General features: G+C 32.6%; 1 protein-coding gene across 9 annotated transcripts; it reads right to left on the reverse strand.

Moving 5' to 3' along the window:
* Nucleotides 1-2619: 2619 nt before the first annotated feature.
* On the reverse strand, nucleotides 2620-15593 carry LOC124367701 (gastrula zinc finger protein xLCGF3.1-like). 9 transcript variants are annotated; one of them, XM_046824770.1, is made up of 3 exons: nucleotides 15419-15593; nucleotides 11050-11186; nucleotides 2620-5141 (listed from the first exon to the last, which is right to left on the reverse strand). In XM_046824770.1, the coding sequence occupies exon 3, from the start codon at nucleotides 4383-4385 to the stop codon at nucleotides 3357-3359; it is 1029 nt and encodes a 342-aa protein (XP_046680726.1). In that variant the 5' UTR covers nucleotides 4386-5141; nucleotides 11050-11186; nucleotides 15419-15593; the 3' UTR covers nucleotides 2620-3356. The 9 variants fall into 9 exon arrangements, with proteins under 9 accessions (XP_046680726.1, XP_046680720.1, XP_046680721.1 ...); XM_046824764.1 differs by lacking the exon at nucleotides 15419-15593 and adding an exon at nucleotides 15131-15386; XM_046824765.1 differs by lacking the exon at nucleotides 15419-15593 and adding an exon at nucleotides 15216-15385.
* Nucleotides 15594-21480: the final 5887 nt, after the last annotated feature.

A 21480-nucleotide genomic window follows, 5' to 3' on the forward strand; every position in this document is an offset into this window, starting at 1 on the left:
TAGGAAAACACAATGCCGCAAATCAACCGCAAAATGTTGACCTTTTAAAACATTAAGCTGATTTAATATTTCAAACAGTTAAAATGTAGAAATTGTTGTATATGGCTTAATTCATTCATCTCTTGGTTTAAAGAGAAATTTGAACTTTCTAAATGCACACAGGACCAAATCAATTATGGATTTAAGGTAGTTAGTGACTCTTTACATGTAATGCAGAATCGTCCATTCTAAAAAATGTACTTAAGCATTTATTTAAACATGTTAAAAACTACTGGCATAATATCAATTAGGAGCGAATGTTAGCATGGTCGTATTTAAACTGCCTTCTATAATGAAAGGGCGTACCAACTGGGTACGTATCACAAGTCCGACACTGACCTTTTGTGGATATGTGCCTCAGGCATTCAGTGTGAATTTGAGTCATTTCTCGTCTCAAAACAAAATATTGTAATGAATTTTATTCACCATTTCACGAAATTCTATACAAAGATCAAAGTCATCTTCGTTGAGCTGAGCAACAAATGAATTTTACAAGGATTGAAATAGATTCTTTTAGAATCTTCAGGTGCTTAGTAAATATTTGCAATAGATTTAAAGAAGAATCTTCTTCATTTGTCCCATTAGAACTTTCTGATCTTATGCGATGGGAAACACTTCATGTTTTCATACAGCCTTGAACAGTTCTCCTTACGTTTGTTAGAAATTGGCTGCCTGGGGAAAGTAATCATCAAATATACGGCACACCTCTTTGTGTGATCATTTGTTGTCTCTTCAATAAACCACCATGAGAAGTATTATTCATTTACATTCAACCGACGATATAGTTAAAAAATTACAAGCAATACAACAAATCCTTTTGAATAATGCACTGAAGAAAAAGTTACTGTACTACCTACTACAAAAGGAAAAATCGAATAATACTCGAAAACACCACTTCTGGTGCTTAAATAGGAGTGGAAACCCTCTTGAAATGATTTTTTTGTTACAACTTTGCTTTCTTCATTTTTGTGTTTATGTTTAAATGATAAATAATAAAAAGTAATGAATATTTCTTAACTGCTTTGGATACGGTAGTATCTGAAATTGCCATGATTTTAAGTACTTAAAAAACGGAATTAATTATTTAAGAATTATGTTTGTAGGGTCAAGTTTCAGAATTTAAGAGCTTAAACCATTGTCATCCTAGACTTTTTTCATAGGTACTCTGCTTGATCTGCTCTTCTGTCATAGATCACAAGCATATTATACTCAATAAATGTTATGTAATTGAAAATAACAATAAATTGTAATGTTCATATTTTAAGAAATTATTACATTTCATAAATTCAAGAACCAGCTTATATAACTAATATGTACAATTTAAACTGTACATATTAAATATGTAGTCAATATCATACATATTAAATATTATGTAGTCAATATCATATAATGGAAGTTAAAGTAATATTTGTAAAGTATTTTGAAATTTCAATATCTATATATCATCATTATGTTATAACAACTATAATTACAATGCAAAGATTGCAGTTGTATTTTCACCTTCGTTATGCAAGACTGGCCATAAGAGGACACATGACGTAACTTTTATTAATAACTTATCGAAACCTCTTAACTTGAGAGATAATAGTTTATATCCTTAAATTTTTTTTCCAGATTTAGTTGGTTTTATGAACATGTATGAATTACATGATATTATTGACGTGACAACGTCTTAAATTAGGTTGCGGCTCGGAGTCACTCATGAAAAAGTGTAACGCCCGGTAACGTTACGATGCCCGTCCAGTGGGTCCGCCGCACGGGATAAAGCAGATAAATGTGGGTCCGCCGCACGGGATAAAGCAGATAACTATGTTTATTCGTGAAAATGTGGAGTGCTTAGATTCGTCATTTACAACAACTACAACAATAAAGGTAAATAATTGTACACTGATATTTCATTATCGTAAACTATGATTGATTGATTAATTGTTAGATTGACACAAAAGTTGAGAAACTGAGTTTATAGGTTATGTCATACTATTGACAAATGTTGATAGTGTTAAGTAAATTATTAGTTTAAATCACTCTGCAATCAATCGTAATTCAGTCGATTGAGAAGAAACAGCGCGTATTGCTAGTCAAACATTTAAAATAACAAATTATAACCTCTAACCTGTCATAACAGTGCGACCAAACAAACGAACTAAACCGACCAATCACCACGCGCGGAGTTAGAATTTAACTGTGTTTAGCAAGAATTTCAAATTCCAATTTTAGTAAATGTTTTATTCAACTTTACCATTTACAATAACAAATTTTAATTAATTTCAAATTATGTACAATGTTTTAGTAAACAAAATATATTTCTATAGTTAAAATTTGTGCAATTCTTATTTTCATTCAATTCCTTGTTCCTATTGTGCAATTTAATAATATTCATATCAATAAATATTCTACCGAGAAAAAGACGTTGTCACGTAAAATCTTCGCCCGTAAAACCGACTTTACAGGCAACCATATTTTTTATACCAGTTTATGAGATTAAAGCCCTATGAGATGCATCACCATGAATTACTTTGTATAATTCATTTATAAATTATATATTGAGATTGAACTAGAATAAATATAAACACGCCTATATAAAATATACCATACAAATATATTTTTAAGCAAATCTAGGTTATAAACTAAACTATGAAATATATTGACTCCAATATAAAACTACTCATTTAAGTACGTATCTATTAAGACTTAACAACAAACAAATGGACATTGATGGGAATATATTAAAATTATCACAACTAACAATAAAACATAGAATAATAATATGATAGTATACATATAATCTATTTTTATTAACACAAAAGGGAAACATATTTCATAATTGTATAAGACATTCATAACAAGAGACAAAGTGTGTTTTATCATACAATATAAGGGTACTTAGATGAGATCATTAACTTAGACACGCAATACAACATAGAGCTAAAATTTATTCATAAGGTAAGAAAATAAACATATATAGACACCAGATATAAAATATTAAAAATTATGTAGCCTATTATTATAACCAAACTAACAGTATAAAAATTCATTAACCTACAAAAATAACCAAAAGAAACAGAGTATTTTAGTTGTATTACCTTTTTTTACGTGCAAGTTAAAAGTACCTTTGAAGTTACTGTTTGTGTAAGTTAACACATGCCTCTTAAATGGAAATTTTTGGTGAAGCATAACACCACAGGAAACATTAAAGTATTTTTCTCCTGTGCGAATTACTATACAACTTCTTAATCCCCATTGAATACGCAATGCTGCACATGGTTTCTTACATGTGAGAAAACGTGTTTTGAAACGTTTTTCATATGTAATGCTTTTTATCCATGTGATTTAACATAATGGCTTTTTAAACCCCCACTTCTAGTACACTTAAAAGTGCACAGGGAACACTTATAAGGTTTTTCACCTGTGTGAATAAACATATGAGTTTTTAAATTATCAATTCTATTACACTTAAAAGTGCACAGGGAACACTTATAAGGTTTTTCACCTGTGTGAATAAACATATGAGTTTTTAAATAACCACTTACAGTACACTTATAATCACACAGGGAACACTTATAAGGTTTTTCACCCATGTGATTTAACATATGAATTTTTAAACTCCCACTTTTAGTACACTTATAGCTGCACACGGTACACTGATATGGTTTTTCACCTGTGTGAATAAACATATGAATTTTTAAACTCTCACTTTTAATACACTTATAGCTGCACACGGTACACTGATATGGTTTTTCACCTGTGTGAGTTAACATATGACCTCTTAAACGCATACTTGTAGAACACTCATAGCTGCAAAATGAACACTTATATGGTTTCTCAACTGTGTGAGTTAACATATGAGTTTTTAAATTCTCTTTTAGCCTGCTTGCATAACTGCACAGGGAACACTTAAATGGTTTCTCACCTGTATGGGTTAACATATGAGTTTTTAAATTATTTTTTTGCGTGCTTGCGTAACTGCACAGGGAACACTTAAATGGTTTTTCATCTGTGTGATTTAACATATGATTTTTTAAATTCTCACTTCTAATACACTTATAGCTACACATGGAACAGTTAAATGGTTTATTATCTACGTGAGTCAACATATGCCTTCTTAAACACGAACGTTGAGTGCCTGCATAGCTGCACAAGGAACACTTAAATGGTTTTTCACCCATGTGTTTTAGTATATGACTTCGTAAATTTCCACTTCTAGTACATTTAAAGCTGCACAGGGAACACTTAAACGGTTTCTCATCTGTGTGAGTCAACATATGCCTTTTCAAATACACACTTTGGGTGCCTGCATAGCTGCACAGGGAACATTTAAAAGGGCTTTCATCTGTATGAGTTGACATATTTTAATGGTTACATATAAAGCTTTACAGAGAATAATCAAGTGGTTCTTCACATACATAAACCATCAAATGACATCAAAATGCCTCTTACAGTGCACTTAATTTTATTCTTAAAAACAAACTTTTAGTGCATACATAACTTCACAGAGAACAGAATTTCCTGGCCAGAGGGTTTTCATGTTATTAAAATTCACATATCCTCACTTGTAATAAATACGTCTACACAGGGAACAAAAATCATGTTACATGTGTAGTTAGAAAAATAGCACTGTTTCTCACCTATGTGTGTTGGCTATTAGACTATACAGTACGTAACCATTAGATATAAGGATGCTAAGTGATATGGAATTTAAAGCTAAACTAAATTATTTTCTATGTAAAAGAGCATTCTATTCAGTGGAAGAGTACATCTCAATAGTGTGGACGAAGCAAGACTTTTAGAATGTTGTATTACAAAAATTGTAACATTGTATTGACGTGCCAATGTATTCGTGTGGAATATTTTCTGGCAGAATAAAATTCTTATTCTTGTTGTTTGTTCTCAAAAGTCCAGTTTTAGTACACACACCTGTACAAAGTAATAGAACATTTTACACCTGTGGGTTAACATGTGTTATTAACCCCCATCACCGTAACTTTTGGCAGTAACATTGCTTTGAACACTTGCACCATTTCTCATGTGTGTAGATTAATAAGTCTGTAATTTCCAAACTGTTTTTAAATATTTGTTTGGCTTCCTTATTACAGTAAATCTATCTGAAAACAAAAGAAATTACATATGAGAAAAATTATTGCAATATAATAGTTTTATACATGTTAGCAAGTTGAAAGTTAGCAGGAATGTCAATTGTTAGAGAGTAAGGTTTGTACCAATGCATTTATTTTAAACCACCACTAACACCAGTTATCAACAGGAAAACAAAAACAGGGATTTATATATGGTGTTTTTTACTTTATAAAACTGTGTTTTTGTATATTAAAAAATATGTTGACTACTTAAGGAAGTGAATACGTTGCCTTTTGTTGGTGTACTGTGTATTCACATTGCAGATTTGTGAGTTGTTTAAAACCAAATAAGATGATCTTTGGTATGATATAATAAATAAATTAAAATTAAACAGGACTTGAAAGAATTAAGTTATAAACTAGATAGAGTTACAAAAGTGACTCGTTGATGTAAAGTAATACATTTACACAAACAGCTTAGCCAAGGCATTCTTGATGAAAAAATTACCATGAGGATTTGGAAGGAAATCACAAAAGGTTTATTTTCACATTACTCATACAAGAGCCATATGCAACATAGTGGCAGCAATAATAAAAAATATGCTGGTTTATAAAAACTTTAATAAGCTTGGTTTAGTTGTATATATTACGAGTACAATCATTACCAATGAACATCACTATTTTCAAGATGTAATATTGTAGGGAATACGTGCCCACATAGGCATAAAGCCAGTGTGTAAGAACAAGTCACTTTTATACTTGTATTGAAATGTTGATTTAATTAATTCCTGTACAGCAATCAATAAAGCTAGAAAACACAAATAGATAAACAAGGGGAAAATTTAAAAAGAGAAAGCACTATGACTAATCAATGAGTATTAATTATGTTACTTGTGAAATGATGGAAGTTGAAGAGAAGTAAGTGTTTTGGCTAAAAATGAAGGTCATCCTACACAGGATGGACACAAAAGGGAAAATTGCTAAATGTTCAGGAAGTGCTATTAACAGAAAAGGCAAGAGTGCTAGATTATCTGTGGATTTATGCAATAGCCAGCTTGAACAACTTTTCTTCCAGTATCCACCAGCCGAGTCGTGACCTGTTTTTAAACACACTCATAGGGCTATGAAGGAAACAGAATTTTTTTGGACATTTACCAGTGAGACAAAAATTTAGTGAACAATGACAAATGTCTAAAAATACTATTTCTTTCACAATCCTTTCATTGTCAAAAAGAATCTCGAAACAAATTACCCTTGATTATGAATCCTCCTGAGGTCCTTATAACCCTACAATTTTCTGACAGCTATATATCTCTGATTTAGTGATAGTGTGTAATACTAAGTTAGTATTGGGCATATATTCCTTGTGATTATATTGGAATTTTATTTAAGTTATTAACCTTCTATTTTTCATGTTAGGTCTTCTCCAACATTTGCAAAAAACACTAAATTCATTATCAGCATATTTTATGAGTTTCAATGCCAATATTTTTTCTGTATTTAGATCACTCTGATTGATTGGAATTGGTTTATTTTTTAATTTCCCCTGATATTTAGTTAATATATTAGTTACAAAAAACGTATTGAGTTATTATCAAAACTTTTTAATTCATCCCCGTAGTATGTCTGTTTTGCAATCTTTAGGAGGAATAAGGTCCATTACGATAAGCCGAATATTTTGTCTAAGTTTAGTGTTAAATGGCTGTTTTAGTAATTTTTTACTGAGTTTATCGTGTTTTCTGACTGACTGTCCTTTCGTAATATAACGTTTTAAAAATTTAATTTTAGACATGTAATTTTTACATTAGTGAGAGCTAGGACCTAAGACCTAAGACCTTTGCTGACCAAGACTAAATGCTGTCTTTTCCAGATTTTTGGGAAAACGCCCCACTCCAAGCGACGACTGTACATTCTCAGGAACACTTCTGGGCACACTTCCACAGCCACCTTTGTATCTTCACCAGTTATACCATCTGGCCTTGGGAGACTTCTTGTTTGGAAGTGTTCATGCAGCTTTCTTTAATTCTTCTTCTGTAAACAGTGGCACACCCAGAACTGGCACCCAATGCACCTCCAAATCTCTCATAGGATGAGTTTGATAAAGAGTGTTGACGATGTACTCTATACTTTCACTATCCATTATTGGGCTGGGCGAAAAAGATACGAGCTTTCGCATTATGATCCTGTATCGCAGACCCCAGGGGTCAATTGATTGGAGTATAAAACCACTCCTTTTCTGAACAGTGAGTTAGTCTATGAGGTACACATGGAAATGCTCAAAGGAATCAAAGATTGAAATGAAGTTCACAATAAAGTTCTCAGAATGAATAGAGGATTATAAGGGGTTAAGAGGAAGTCCGATAGATGTAGAAACACAATATTTGATTCATCCAGTGTAGAAAATAATTTTAAAATGTTTTCTAATGAATTCTGTTTATATATTGGAAAAATGTTTGGCCTGTTTTATTTGTTGATGACATTTTGCTAACTGTAGAAGAGGGAATAACTAAAGTGAAATGAAATGAAATGAATTTATTAGAGGCGAAGTTAGGACTATAAAGTCCTCTCTACCGCTTAACCTTAAAGTGGTGATTAAATTTAAAGCTAAATACCTAAGTGAATAAGTTTCTTGGAATGGAAATAAAAAGAGATAAAGGTAAATGAAGATAACTCACAAAAGGTAAATTAATAAAATGCTAGAAAATTTAATATGAAAGAATGTAATAGAACATTAACTCCTATTATTAAAGGATTTCAAGTGAACTTAGATGAAGAAGGTATTGATGTACCTTATCGAGAACTAATCGGAAGCTTGATGCTTCTAAGTACTATTTAGAGACCAGATACAAATTATATCATACAACTTATAAGATATCTAGCCAATTTCTTCATAAACAAAAAAAGTGCTCAGAAAGAAGCCAAAGAATATTAATATATTTTAAATCAACTCAAGAAATGGGACTCTTACAAATAAGAAAATGAAAGAAAATTAATTGAGACACATTCTGTTGCAGACTGGGCTTCATATAAACTTGACAAGAAAAGTATTAGTGGCTCTGTCAGTTTTTATTGTGAAAATGGAATATCATGGTTTTTAAGAAAACAAGCATGTGTGTTATTGTCAACAGCCGAAGATGAGTATGTTCTGCTGCATTAAGTATATTTGATTTAATGAATATAAAATGACTTTGCAACGATTTTAATGAATAGATCATAAGTATCTTATACATAAGACAATAAAGGTACAATAGACATGATAGAGTCTCTTGAAAATAGTAATATTACTAAACACATTAGTACAAGATACCATTTTATAAAGAATTTGATAATAATTGGAAATGAGAAGATTATGTATGTTGAATAAAAACAAAATTTAAAAAATATTTACCAAGAGTGCAAGAGACAGTTTTTACAACAAGTAAGAGAGTGATTACAAACTTTATAAGTTTGTGATTTTTATTACATAAAAACTATTTTAAAATGAACTAAAATTCGAAGAGGGATGTGTTGTAAACCTTTAATTTTTATTGAACTACTATTATCATTATTATTCTACGAATTATTTACAATGTTGTTGGTTGATTAACCCTAGATTAAATACACCTTGTCATGTGATGGCGTGCCGTTTTCAATATAAGCATTTCTGACGAATGAAAACTGAAGCAGACGACACTGATGCAGATCAGACTTATTGCCTAGGAGATGTAAGTGAATCATCAGACAGTGATGATGAAGTTTGACAATGAAGAAATAAACACCGGAGTGCATCACAAGTAAATGACCCTCCACTTAATGCCTAAGCTCCACCTAATTCTGTCCCTTCACCTATTACCAACCCTCAACCTAATGTTGCGCCTCCATCTAACACAGACCCTCCACTTAATAACGCTGATCCTGATAGTTCTAGACTTGGCTCTGCACCTGATCCACATATCTCCATCCCACAATCTCGTTTCATTTGAGTTTAAAACAACCATATATGGAACACAAATTCTGGTTATGTTAATACGTGCACCTTAAGAAGAAACACAGTGGTTTTAACATAAGATGTCGTGGGAGCTGCACAAGAATCACTTGGCTATTATCTATCTTCCTGCACGTTTGAAGAAGCCATTGTTGTAAAAAGTAATACAAAAATAGTACGGCTGATAAATTACTATACTATACAAATAAATCTGTAAATAACGTTGAACCATTACATCTTCAAGAGCTGAAAGCTTTCCTTGAATTGCCACTCAATTCCCTATGGAAAAAGGACAATCATCTTGCTGTAAGGGAGATGTTCGACATTGAGTGGAGTGGATCTTGCAATAATTGTGTTATAAGAAGTGATCGGTTTGAATTTATTTGACTTTCTCTTCTTTTCTATGCAAAGCTTTCACAAAGACTGTCAATCAGATTATAAGCCAGAAAACTATGTCACAGTTGACAAGCAACTGGCCTTTACAGGCAATTGCCCTTTCAGGATGTACATATCCAACACACCTGCAAAGTATGATGTAAAGATTGTGCTTTGCTGAAATACATCAACCTACTATATGATTGACGGAGAACCATATGTGGGGAAGAAAACACCAACAAGTGGACAAACCGTTGCAGATTATTTTGTAAAAAGGGTGACCATTAGTACCCATGGGCCAAACCAAAGTGTAAACTACAGACAATTGGTTTAAAGACATAAAGCTGGTAGTAGAACAATTGAGTAAACTGTACAAGGTAACAACTGTGGGTACGATTCTTGTAAACAGGAAAGCCGTTCCAAACGAACTAGCAAATAAAAAACAATCCTGTCATCACTGTTTATTTTTGATAGAGAGAAAACAATTGTCTTTTTACAAAAACTAAGTTGTAACTCTTTTATTAACTATGAACCGTGGAATGGCATTGAATAAAGACACTAAGAAACCAGAAATAATTCCAACAAAAAGAGCTGTGGATATGCTAGACAAGATGACAAGAAACATGTTGTGTAGCAGAAAAACAAGACGTTAGCCTCTGTATGTATTCTTTGATATGCTGAATACTGCCTTTGTAAATTCATTTGTGATCTACTGAATGAACAACATTCGATTGGGCAACAAACCACTAAAAAGGAAGTACTTGGAATCCCAACTACCCCGGATGCTCCAAGGCAAGCAGGAGCTAGGAAGATGTATTTTTACTGTCCAGCTGCCATTAGAAGAATGACTACAAGCTATTGTGTTCACTGCAACCACCACGCAATTTGTGGACAACAGCAAGCAATGTGCTGTATGGAGTGTGACAAGAACTGAAAAATGTTTGACTCAGAACTAAAAACTCAAATTTTTATTTATCCACCGAGGCAATAAAACAATGAACAACTTTTTAATTTCACACTTTAGCAGTTGTAACTAGTTTATTTATCATATTTTTTTTCCAAATAAAAATGTGTTGATTGTGAATTTTTTTGTAAACCCTTATTTTTGTAGTTTTTAATAGACAGCTCTGCCTATATTTTATTATTCCATAAATAAGGCTTATAACCAATTCTTTTATCAATTAGAGATTGCTATGATACTAATCACGATACACATTCATACAAAAACTACTGTATTTTTGAACATGAAAAAAACAATATATGGCAGTCAGATTAACAACACTTTAAGTAGTCCAATGACAAATGTTTGACATAAGTAATTTAAAGTTAAAAATAATGTTATAAAAGTGTTTATAAGTTGTACTAATATAATTTTAAAATTACCGGTATAAAAAATATATAAAGGTAAGCTTTAGGGACAATTCAGCTCCTAAATTATAAAAGTACGCTGCATATATTCTATTCTTACATATAGGAAATGTACATGCCAAATTTTGAGTAAATTTATCCACTAGGGTTTTTATGATTGAGTATCACACATTCAAAAATCTTCACAATTATATCATTAATATGAATTCATTAATAAGAAAATAATTTTACCTCCTAACATGTAACTTGTCTTATATTCTGTGTAAAATACGTCTCCACCGCAATTCCTGCTGTCTCATTGGTGTGCTGTGTGTCCAGTAAAGTTTCTCTGGATCGCTTGTACCCTAGACCAGCTGAGTGCATCCGGTCTAAACACAGAAATAAACAAGTTGATTTTTAATGTTATTTCTATTTGTGTAACTCTACTAGTTAGTTTGTAGTTGTTTTTAAACCCCGATATTTAAACTTTTAATCCAGGAGTAGGGACAGAAACCAGTAGATAACCAAGTTCAGAGTTTGTGTGTGTGTGAGGTGAAGACCTAGCTCTTCAGTGCACTCCTTAATTGTTGACCATTATATAAACTGTCATTCAATATTAATATTTTCATTGGTAATGAAAGCTTAAAATATTAATAAGCAAAACATAGAATGCTTAAATAAGTAAAGATGAAAAATAAAATTGTTTACCAAACATCATGAGATAAGTAGGCAAATTACAGTATATTACATTACAGGTAAAAATACAAAAAGTGGCGGTGACAACAAGAGTGTCACAAAAAGTGACAACACATGTTCATTATGTATTTGTAAATTGTAAAAAACCGGCATGAGATCTTCATGGTTTATAATTGAAATCTATGGTATAATAAAGATTTGTTCATAGTTAACAAGATTTACGCTTAATCATTATTTCACAGTTGAGTGGGAAACATGGTAATTGTTTTTAACCTGCCAGTGTTATATTTGCTGACATAGATAAACATACTATACAAAAGCTATAAGTAGTAAATACCTTTAAAACATCTCATAATAAGTCATGTCTCTTTTAATAGTATTTTAAGCCCTTTATATAGGCTGAAACTATAAATAGAATTAGGCCATTTTGGAGCTGTGTACTAAGGTTTTATAGATACTAACTAGTAATCTAGATGGGTAAATGTTGATTAACGACTGTAGTGATAAAAACAACTTTCACGTTATTTACCTACCGTCCTCATGAACTAGACAATATAAGGTTTCAAGTGGTGGAAATAATAACAATATAGCGTTATATAACATTAAAAGTGGAATTATTTATCTCGTGTAAAATAATATTTCCTTGTTCTACATATGGGTGGAATGTCACGTGATCTAATTCTGACAGTGAGTCAACATTGTATTAGTTCCTACTGATGTAACCCGTTGCTCAATCTTTGGATGCATAAAGTAACAACACTACACTGAAATCACAGGGAGGGAGGATTTTAACCCAAATCAATGAAGTTTTCAGCGGCAACAGTATAATAAGTGGCCACCACAATTGAATCATCCTCAATGATCAAATGAATGATCCCCTCCTTCCTTCCTTGAATGATGATAATGTTCATGATTATCTAAGCTACGAAAAACAAAATGTTGAACCAAATGACTTTACAGATATTTTAAATTACAGTATAGTTTAGCTGTTTTTACATCTAAAAGCGTAATAATCTAATTATGAAAAAACTATCTAGGCTATGTGTATTTACAGAATATAAAAAACAAAACAAAATATAATGTAACTATAATAACATTTAGTTATTATAGTTATGTACTTGTGTCCACTACTGGTACATGATGATTTTTATCTTGCCCATCTCATTTGAAGTAATTATTTTTAGCTACTCCGTTACTGATCATCATTACTGAATATAAATTTTTCTGAGTTTATATATTCGAATATAAAGATGTTGTGCTTTGTTTTTAGCGGTTTTCAGGAGGACGAGCAGAATACTTTAACATAGTGAAACTCGTGATTTGCCGGGTTGGCCATTAACCCCATAGTTACCAATAAAAGAAAAGTGTAAGGGTAGAGTACAATAAGCGGATCCTGTTTTTATATCGATTAGTGTAATCGTCGATACTTAATACTCATATATCAAATACGAGTCTATTAACATATCTATATTTATAATAATACTCATAATTGAAATTAAAATAACTAATGTAATATACTTAGTGACAATCTCATAAAGAATAAAGGAGCTATTACGATCAAAGAAGCAATTAGAACTGGAAATAGGAAAAGTCATAAGTAATAACGAAATGGTAACCATATAAGAAACATGTATAAGAGAAAACACATATATGCTAACTATTTATATGTTTTCTCCTTGGTAGCAATGATTAACCACTTTTAAGAAGTTATTGAAAGCATCTTCTCTAGAAAACCGTACTTCTCTTCTGTACAAATACAGAGATGATCTGCATGTAGATCAGCTGATATGCCACTTTTTAAACTTCGTTTCACGGTCTACACAAGCTTTCGACTGCCTGTTATTGTTTTCAAAAGATAATACATTTATTATAAGAAAAAGTGTTTATACAAGTTAGTTATCATTCAAAATCAGTATCGGTTAGTTACATTGATAGTTATAATTGAGTAATAGCCTATTGTTTTCATTATTGATATAAAAAAACCAGGTCCGCTTATTGCACTCTACCCAAGTGTAATAATACTAGGAAGAACTCAAGTCCATAGAGTATTTACAGAGGCAGCATGCACCCTAAGTTATGTGCAATTTAAAAACAATTTAGTCCATGAATGGGTAAGGTACGATAAGCGGACCCGATTTTTTATATCGAAGAATGTAATCATCGATACCTAATATTCGCATCTCAAATCCTAGACTATCAATCAATGTAAGTAAAAGTATCTATAGTCTGCAATAACAAACACGTTTTAAATTAAAATTTGAATTTAATATTTACAGTGATCAAACAAATTATTATGACCGAAATCAGGAAAACTGAAGACGACCATATTTGCTCCTCTCAAAGTTACATTTGTTTCTTTCCCACAAATTTCACGTAATGGGTTTTTCGGTATGAGTCCTTCATGTTGAAGCCACGAAAAACATGTCTTACCATCTTTCAAAGCAATGTCGTGTAGTTTTCTTAAACTTACTGTCATTTTTAATAATCAAATGTTACTTATGTAAAATTGAAATAATATTACCTTACTTGTATTATTTGATAGTGTTTACAGCTGTTGATAATGATGATTTAAGTTAATTGTTCAAAATAATTAATTAGTATCGATTTGATTAAGTAATATCATTTGCCAATTTCGATATAAAAAACCGGGTCCGCTTATCGTACCCTACCTCCATGAATCTCTACACACAGGTGAAAATCGCCCTGCCACTAAAGCAATACTGACTGCTACCTCTAGATTGCAAAATCCATAGCTTAGTAATTTGCAACCAAATAAAACAATATACAGCTGTGTTTAGAATGAATTAATGTTGAAATTATAATTTGCAAATCAACTGATACCTCAAAATGTGAAGAGCAATGGTCTTTAGGCCCTATACAATTTTTATGTTATTTTATTAAGAATGAAACAACAATGATATTTGCATCTGAAATAGGGTCATAACAGAATTTGATTAAACGCTTACCATGTTAACTTCTAATGTTCCTATACATCAGTAATGTACAGAATATCTAACCTAGGCATCCCAACAAAGTTCCTTATCTATTACCTTTACTGGCTTATTTACAGACAAATATAACCAAAAAGGATACTTTTCCTAGAATAACCCATGGAGGCTTACCTCAATGGTTATTCTAGTCTAAAATATTTTCACCGTATGTATTAAACAAAATAAATACTACCATCATCGATCGTTAATACTTGAATAGTAGTTAAATTATAGTTTTGTTTGTATTCTATACATAGGCCTTTATAACTTACTAGCAATAACTCTTCCGAAAACTCTGAAAAAATAGAAAATAGTTTTAGTATTAAGGAATTGAATGTAGCAATAGAATCGAAAAGGAAAGATACTGCACCAGGTTTGGACGAAATATCCTACAGTATGTTACGCCACCTACCAAATAATGCACGACTATACATACTGACAATATTCAACAATATTTGGAATGGAATCACTGATCTACCAAGTAAGTGGAAACAAATTTAAAATTATAGCACTTCTCAAAAAAGATAAAGACAAACAATTGGAAACTTCATATAGGCCTATAGCATTAATACCATGTGTTTTAAAACTGCTCAATACTATGATTAAAAATAGATTGGAATGGTACATTGAAAAGTCAAACATCTTACCTAGTACTCAATATGGGTTCAGAAAAAAAATAGGATGCAATGATTACTTGATAAATTTTGTATCAGATATTCAAACTTCACTAACCTTCAATGAAACAACTATTGCAACCTCACTAGACTTATCCAATGCATATGATACAGTTTTTATACCAGAGTTGATAAACAAGTTGAAGTACTACAACATTCCATCAAAGTTTGTGACTTATATTAACTCATGGCTCATAAACAGACAAATGACTCTCATTAGTCCTAAGTTTATCATAACTAGATATACTAATAGAGGATTACCCCAAGGCAGTGTGCTCAGTCCTTTATTGTTTGCACTATATATAGCGCAAATAAATGTTCATATACCAAACCTTGTAAAATCACTTCAATTTGCAGATGATATAATGATTTATTCATCTGGAAAACTTGTAGACACAGTACGATCAAATGTTCAAAACGCACTAAGCAGAATCCAAAGGAACTTCAACCAACTTCACTTGGAGTTTAACGCTACTAAAAGCAAGGTAATTATATTCTCACGCAAGCAAAACACTAACGTCGAAAGACAGTTAATAATTAATGACCAAGTGATTCCTACTGTAAATTGCATTAAGCTCTTAGGTATACTTATAGATAATAAGTTAAACTTTAAGAATCACATCAACAATACTTCCTTAAAATGCCAGAAAGATATTATATAGGAATTATAAAATCCATTGTATGTGGTTCAAAGGGCGCAACACCAGAGTTTGCAGTGAATATTTATAAAAGTTTGATAAGAAGTAAGTTAGACTATGGATCATTTTTGTTTGGTCATGTCTGTAACAAAGAATTGAAGAAACTAGATGCAATACAAAACCAAGCTTTAAGAATATCATTAGGGGCATTCAAGACCACTCCAATCATTGCTCTACAAACTGAAGCTAACATACTACCATTAAATATCAGAAGATCAATACTTACAGATAAGTTAGTTTATAAAATATTATCAGAACAATGTCATCCTGCATACAGAAGTCTCATGTTTCTCAACATGCTAACTGAATGTAGACCATATTGGAGAAGGAAGACTAAACCATTGTATTTACACTCCCTTACAAAAATCAATTCTTTTGACCCAAACTTATCACTTAAAGAAAGCTGTAAAACGTTCTGGGACTTTAAACAACCTATATTAACAATGGACAATGAAATAAAATTTGTCTTCACACTCGAATATCCAAAAAAGGTAAGCAACAACACTATTGTAAAACAACGTTTTCTCGAAGTAACCTCAGAGAAAATATACAAACAATCGCTAAAAATATATACAGATGGATCAAAAACCGAGAATGGTGCTGGTGCAGCGTTCTACATTCCAGAATTGGATATCAGAGGTAAGTTCTCCCTGCAAGAAGGAATATCCAGCTACTCAGCTGAGCTTATAGCCATATTGCAAGCAACCTTCACACTCGCCACCATCAGACAAAAAGACATCATAATATTCTCCGATTCACAAGCAGCCATAACAGCACTGAGTAACGTATACAACTACTCCAAAGGGGAAGGTATTCCGGTGAGTATCATCCATAATGTAATAGACCAGGGGTGCCCAACCGTTTTTACTCAAGGGCCACATTGAAAAAGCCTTTATGGACAGGCGGGCCAACATCCCAGGGGATTTGGAACACCAAACAAAACGTATTGCCCGGGGTTTGTTCCACAAATCTTGTGCAAAATATGAGTTTTAAGGTTATTTGGCCCTTGTTTCCTGATTATTGTAATTTCTTATTATTTATTAGTTGTTAGGTAAAGGTTTATAATATATTATGTTTTTAGGTTCTTTTAGTAGAAATAAATATAAACCCAGACTTTTGGATGTTTGCTCTAATTTTGAGGGAACAATAAAAAAGTCACCAATAAATTGAATACATTGATTTAAATTAATCCTACTAGGATACTAGGACATACAAATTACGTGGCGAGTGGTGACCTTGAGTTGGGTAGGGGTTACGTCGCCGCACCGTGCGCTGTGCCGTGCTTTACGCGCGCTCTATTCGCCAGCCGGCAGCCACCACCGTAGTCAGTGAAATCTGTCTGCAACTACTTTACTTCTTTCAACACTCATACTCCAAAAAATGAATACGGCTCGTTCTACGTGAAATCGGCTGGACTGCTTGGTTCTCAAAATTTGTATTTATTTAATATTTCAAATGCTTGTAAACAAATTTGGTTGTTTTGGCAACAAGGCGGGCCACATAAAACTGACTCGCGGGCCGGATTCGGCCCGCGGGCCGTAGGTTGGGCAGCCCTGTAATAGACAGTGGCAAGAACGTCACTTTTCACTGGGTTCCAGCACACGTAGGTATTTATCATAACGAATATATAGATAACCTAGCAAAACAAGCCATAGCAGACGGCACAAAATTGTTCAATATTTACATCCCAACATCTGACTTCAAAGCCTATCAACAAAGGCAGTATGCAGTAGCATATAAGCAGGTATGCCAACGTACACCAAAAGCGGCATGGTACAAAGAAATAGAAAGTACGACAGGCCATAGCCCTTGGTTCATCATGACAAACTTCAAAAGGTGGGAGATAGTCAATGTAATTAGAATGAGATTTGGACATGCTCGGGTCAATACAAAGTTGTTTGACATCAAACAATATTTCACACCACTTTGTTTAAGTTGTACCCTCGCTGAACGAGAATCCCTTGACCACGTTATTCTACGATGCCCAGCCTACGAGTTTGCGAGAGACCTGCACTTTAAGATATTAAATAATCTACTTAGATCACATAATATGAATTTGATTGATATATTAAAACTTCATAACATAGAAATATACAAGGAACTCAACCAATTTTTAAAACAAATAAAAAAACACATATAGCTTCAAAGACAGTACACCAACATATATGTCTCCCTGGAAAAATAAATATTCAATGAAAATCCATAGTAACACAAAATAACATATGTATGGCAGAAGTTTAACCCCCAGAGAACCACGAGGCGTCATGGGAATTCACCCGAGCCTGTTTAATTAAACGAAGAAGAAAAAAAAAAAAAAAAAAAAAAAAAACAAAACAAAACCTTATAACTACTAAGCAGAAAGCAAAGCACAAACGTCAAACTCTTGACAATTATTTTTTCTAGTGTCGTTTTGACTGGCTAGTTTAAAATAAAAACATGCAGTTGCGTAGTTCACTCTTTTGTGGTTGACTTTCCAATATTGCAAAGTATATAGACATTTGCTTTATATGGATGTATTGGTTAGTTACAATTTAGTACATTTAAATATAATAATCTTAACTCTTTTTCAGATTATCATCACCATTTGTTTCTGAAATACTACCTTATTTGTTTTATCTCTGCATTGATTGTTGAAATGTTCCACAATGTCTTAAGTTGGGCAATACCGAGTGTAACTTTAATAGAACAGATTAAAGAACAAAGATCACTGACAGTCCAACAATCTTGTTCATTAGTACTTAATGTAGCTACGGGAAGTAACAAACCTGGGGGATTAGTAGACATGGGATTCTCAAGGCGTATTATATGAAGAACATTATATTTTAATCTAATGAACGAGAAGGATATCATAAAAAGTCTAGACAAGTTAAATTAGCAGCACTAGTTGCCACAGGCAGCAAATATACATTTCAAAATGGAAGTATGGATTCATTTCAAAGCAAATTACTTATCTTGGTCTTTTCCTTTTTTGTACCAAGAGATATTCCAATTGGTATTATTATTGATATGAGGTTTTTTGGTTAACTCTTAGGCGATATTAAATATAGCGCAATAAACAATTATTTTTCCTTATGGAAATTCCATTCACCTTGGTTACAAGAGATCATCAGGAGGGTGGTGGAGCATTGAAAGATCCAAAGAGATAAGCTAATACTTCAACAATCAAACGAGGTCACGTCCTTATTATCACAGTGTCAAGATACTATTTCAAAAGGTTAGGAAAGACAAATGTTTTAAGATACTCAATCAAGTTAAATTCCACAGAAGTGGCAATGTTAAGTCCTTATCACCATGCATCCCCAAAAATGGAACAGTTGCAACAGCATGTTAACGAATTATTAGTAAAGAAAATTATTAACCCTTTCACATCTCTTTACTCTTCTCCCGCATTTTTGGTACTCAAATCGACTACAATGCCAACCATTAAATCAGCGTTCCAATATTTGGGTCGTCCAAAGTTTCTCACACTCAAACAAGACTTGAACTTGGCTCACAGTCAAATTCCCCTTGATAAACAGTCAAAAAGTACACAGCATTTATGTTCCTTGTGCTATGAGGTTTCGTTTCTACCCTTTAGCCTTACATCAGGAAGTATGGTATTGAGAAATCTGATAGACAAAATATTTTGAGATATTATATATATATATATGGAGATATTATATAATATGTTCCTTTTCGCATTCTTTAACGATTTACATATTTTTTCAAAGACGTTTGAAGAACATATAGTTCACTTAAAGACAGTTTTGGATAGACCCAGGGAGTCAGGTCTTACTGTAAATCTTGAAAAGATTGTAGTTGCTGTAAACAAAATTCATTTTTGGCTCATGTTTTTAAAATGGTGTGATTTCAGTCCATGCCGATCGGACCAAATCAGTTCCGTCTAGACCTCACGTTCCTATCGCCAAAAAAATAAAACTCTTCAAAAACAAGTACAAGTTTTGTTTGAATTAAAATAATATACCTAATATTAATAAACATGTCTATCTGATAACTCCTCAATATGCTCAATTAATTAATAAAAAAATGCACAAGATTTTCATTCATACGAGATAGTAGCTATCGAAAGAATGGAAGTGAAAATCCTCGTTTGATAGCGGCGATGTGACGGAACCCGAGCCTCACGCACGCCCGCGCGCGAGTCAAACTTGCCGGCGCAGGCGCATCACCACCAAACACTTTCGAGTGTTTCATAACACGACCTCCTACCATCCCTCAGTGTCAACGCGCCCGACCCATTCAGTTCAGTGATCTGACATATGTCGTATTAGCAATGACAGTTAATCTGTTTTTGATAAATTATCTTGAGTGGTGTCTAATGTAAGAGAGAAAAAAGGAGCTGCTTGTATTTCACTTATAATTTCATTAAGAACTAGCTGTAACACAAACGTGATCATTTCGTCTTGGATTGTAGGAGATAAATACTTAAATTTGCGTGGATCTTTTTCCAAACGATGTTTTAGAAGAAGATCCTATCTTGACAGAAAATCAGTAATGTTTAAAAAGTTTCCTGATTTAGTATTCACCGTTTGAGTATTTTCATTACGATGCCCTCTGAACGCTATCTTAAAAGTGGCCATGGTTATTACCACACCTCAAAGTCTTTTAAGAGCGTCATACAATTCAGGTGCACAATTTTGGATAAGTGAGTTTGCATCATGTCTATTTTTCACAGTACTGTATGCTGAACATGAATGTAAGTGTGTATGGGATGTTTCGTGATTTTTAATTTTCCTGCTCCACCTTGCCAATTATTTATCAAACCTGTATACTAAGCATCTTTAAATTTAGGATCAGTTCTGTCAGCAAACAACCAACCTTTCTAGTTTTTGGCCTGTTTTGCATAAAAATAACTGCTAAAAGATCCTTTGCTTGTTGAGTCTGTAGGAAAAGATCCTTTGGCCCTAATTGGTTCAGAACTCATTATGCAAGTTTTATCTTCTTCTAGTAAGAATTTCTTTAAACATGTTAAAAAGTACTGGCATAATATCAATTAGGAGCGAATGTTAGCATGGTCGTATTTAAACTGCCTTCTATAATGAAAGGGCGTACCAACTGGGTACGTATCACAAGTCCGACACTGACCTTTTGTGGATATGTGCCTTAGGCATTCAGTGTGAATTTGAGTCATTTCTCGTCTCAAAACAAAATATTGTAATGAATTTTATTCACCATTTCACGAAATTCTATACAAAGATCAAAGTCATCTTCGTTGAGCTGAGCAACAAATGAATTTTACAAGGATTGAAATAGATTCTTTTAGAATCTTCAGGTGCTTAGTAAATATTTGCAATAGATTTAAAGAAGAATCTTCTTCATTTGTCCCATTAGAACTTTCTGATCTTATGCGATGGGAAACACTTCATGTTTTCATAAAGCCTTGAACAGTTCTCCTTACGTTTGTTAGAAATTGGCTGCCTGGGGAAAGTAATCATCAAATATACGGCACACCTCTTTGTGTGATCATTTGTTGTCTCTTCAATAAACCACCATGAGAAGTATTATTCATTTACATTCAACCGACGATATAGTTAAAAAATTACAAGCAATACAACAAATCCTTTTGAATAATGCACTGAAGAAAAAGTTACTGTACTACCTACTACAAAAGGAAAAATCGAATAA

Source organism: Homalodisca vitripennis, chromosome 8, assembly GCF_021130785.1.
Source record: "Homalodisca vitripennis isolate AUS2020 chromosome 8, UT_GWSS_2.1, whole genome shotgun sequence".
Classification (NCBI taxonomy): domain Eukaryota; kingdom Metazoa; phylum Arthropoda; class Insecta; order Hemiptera; family Cicadellidae; genus Homalodisca; species Homalodisca vitripennis.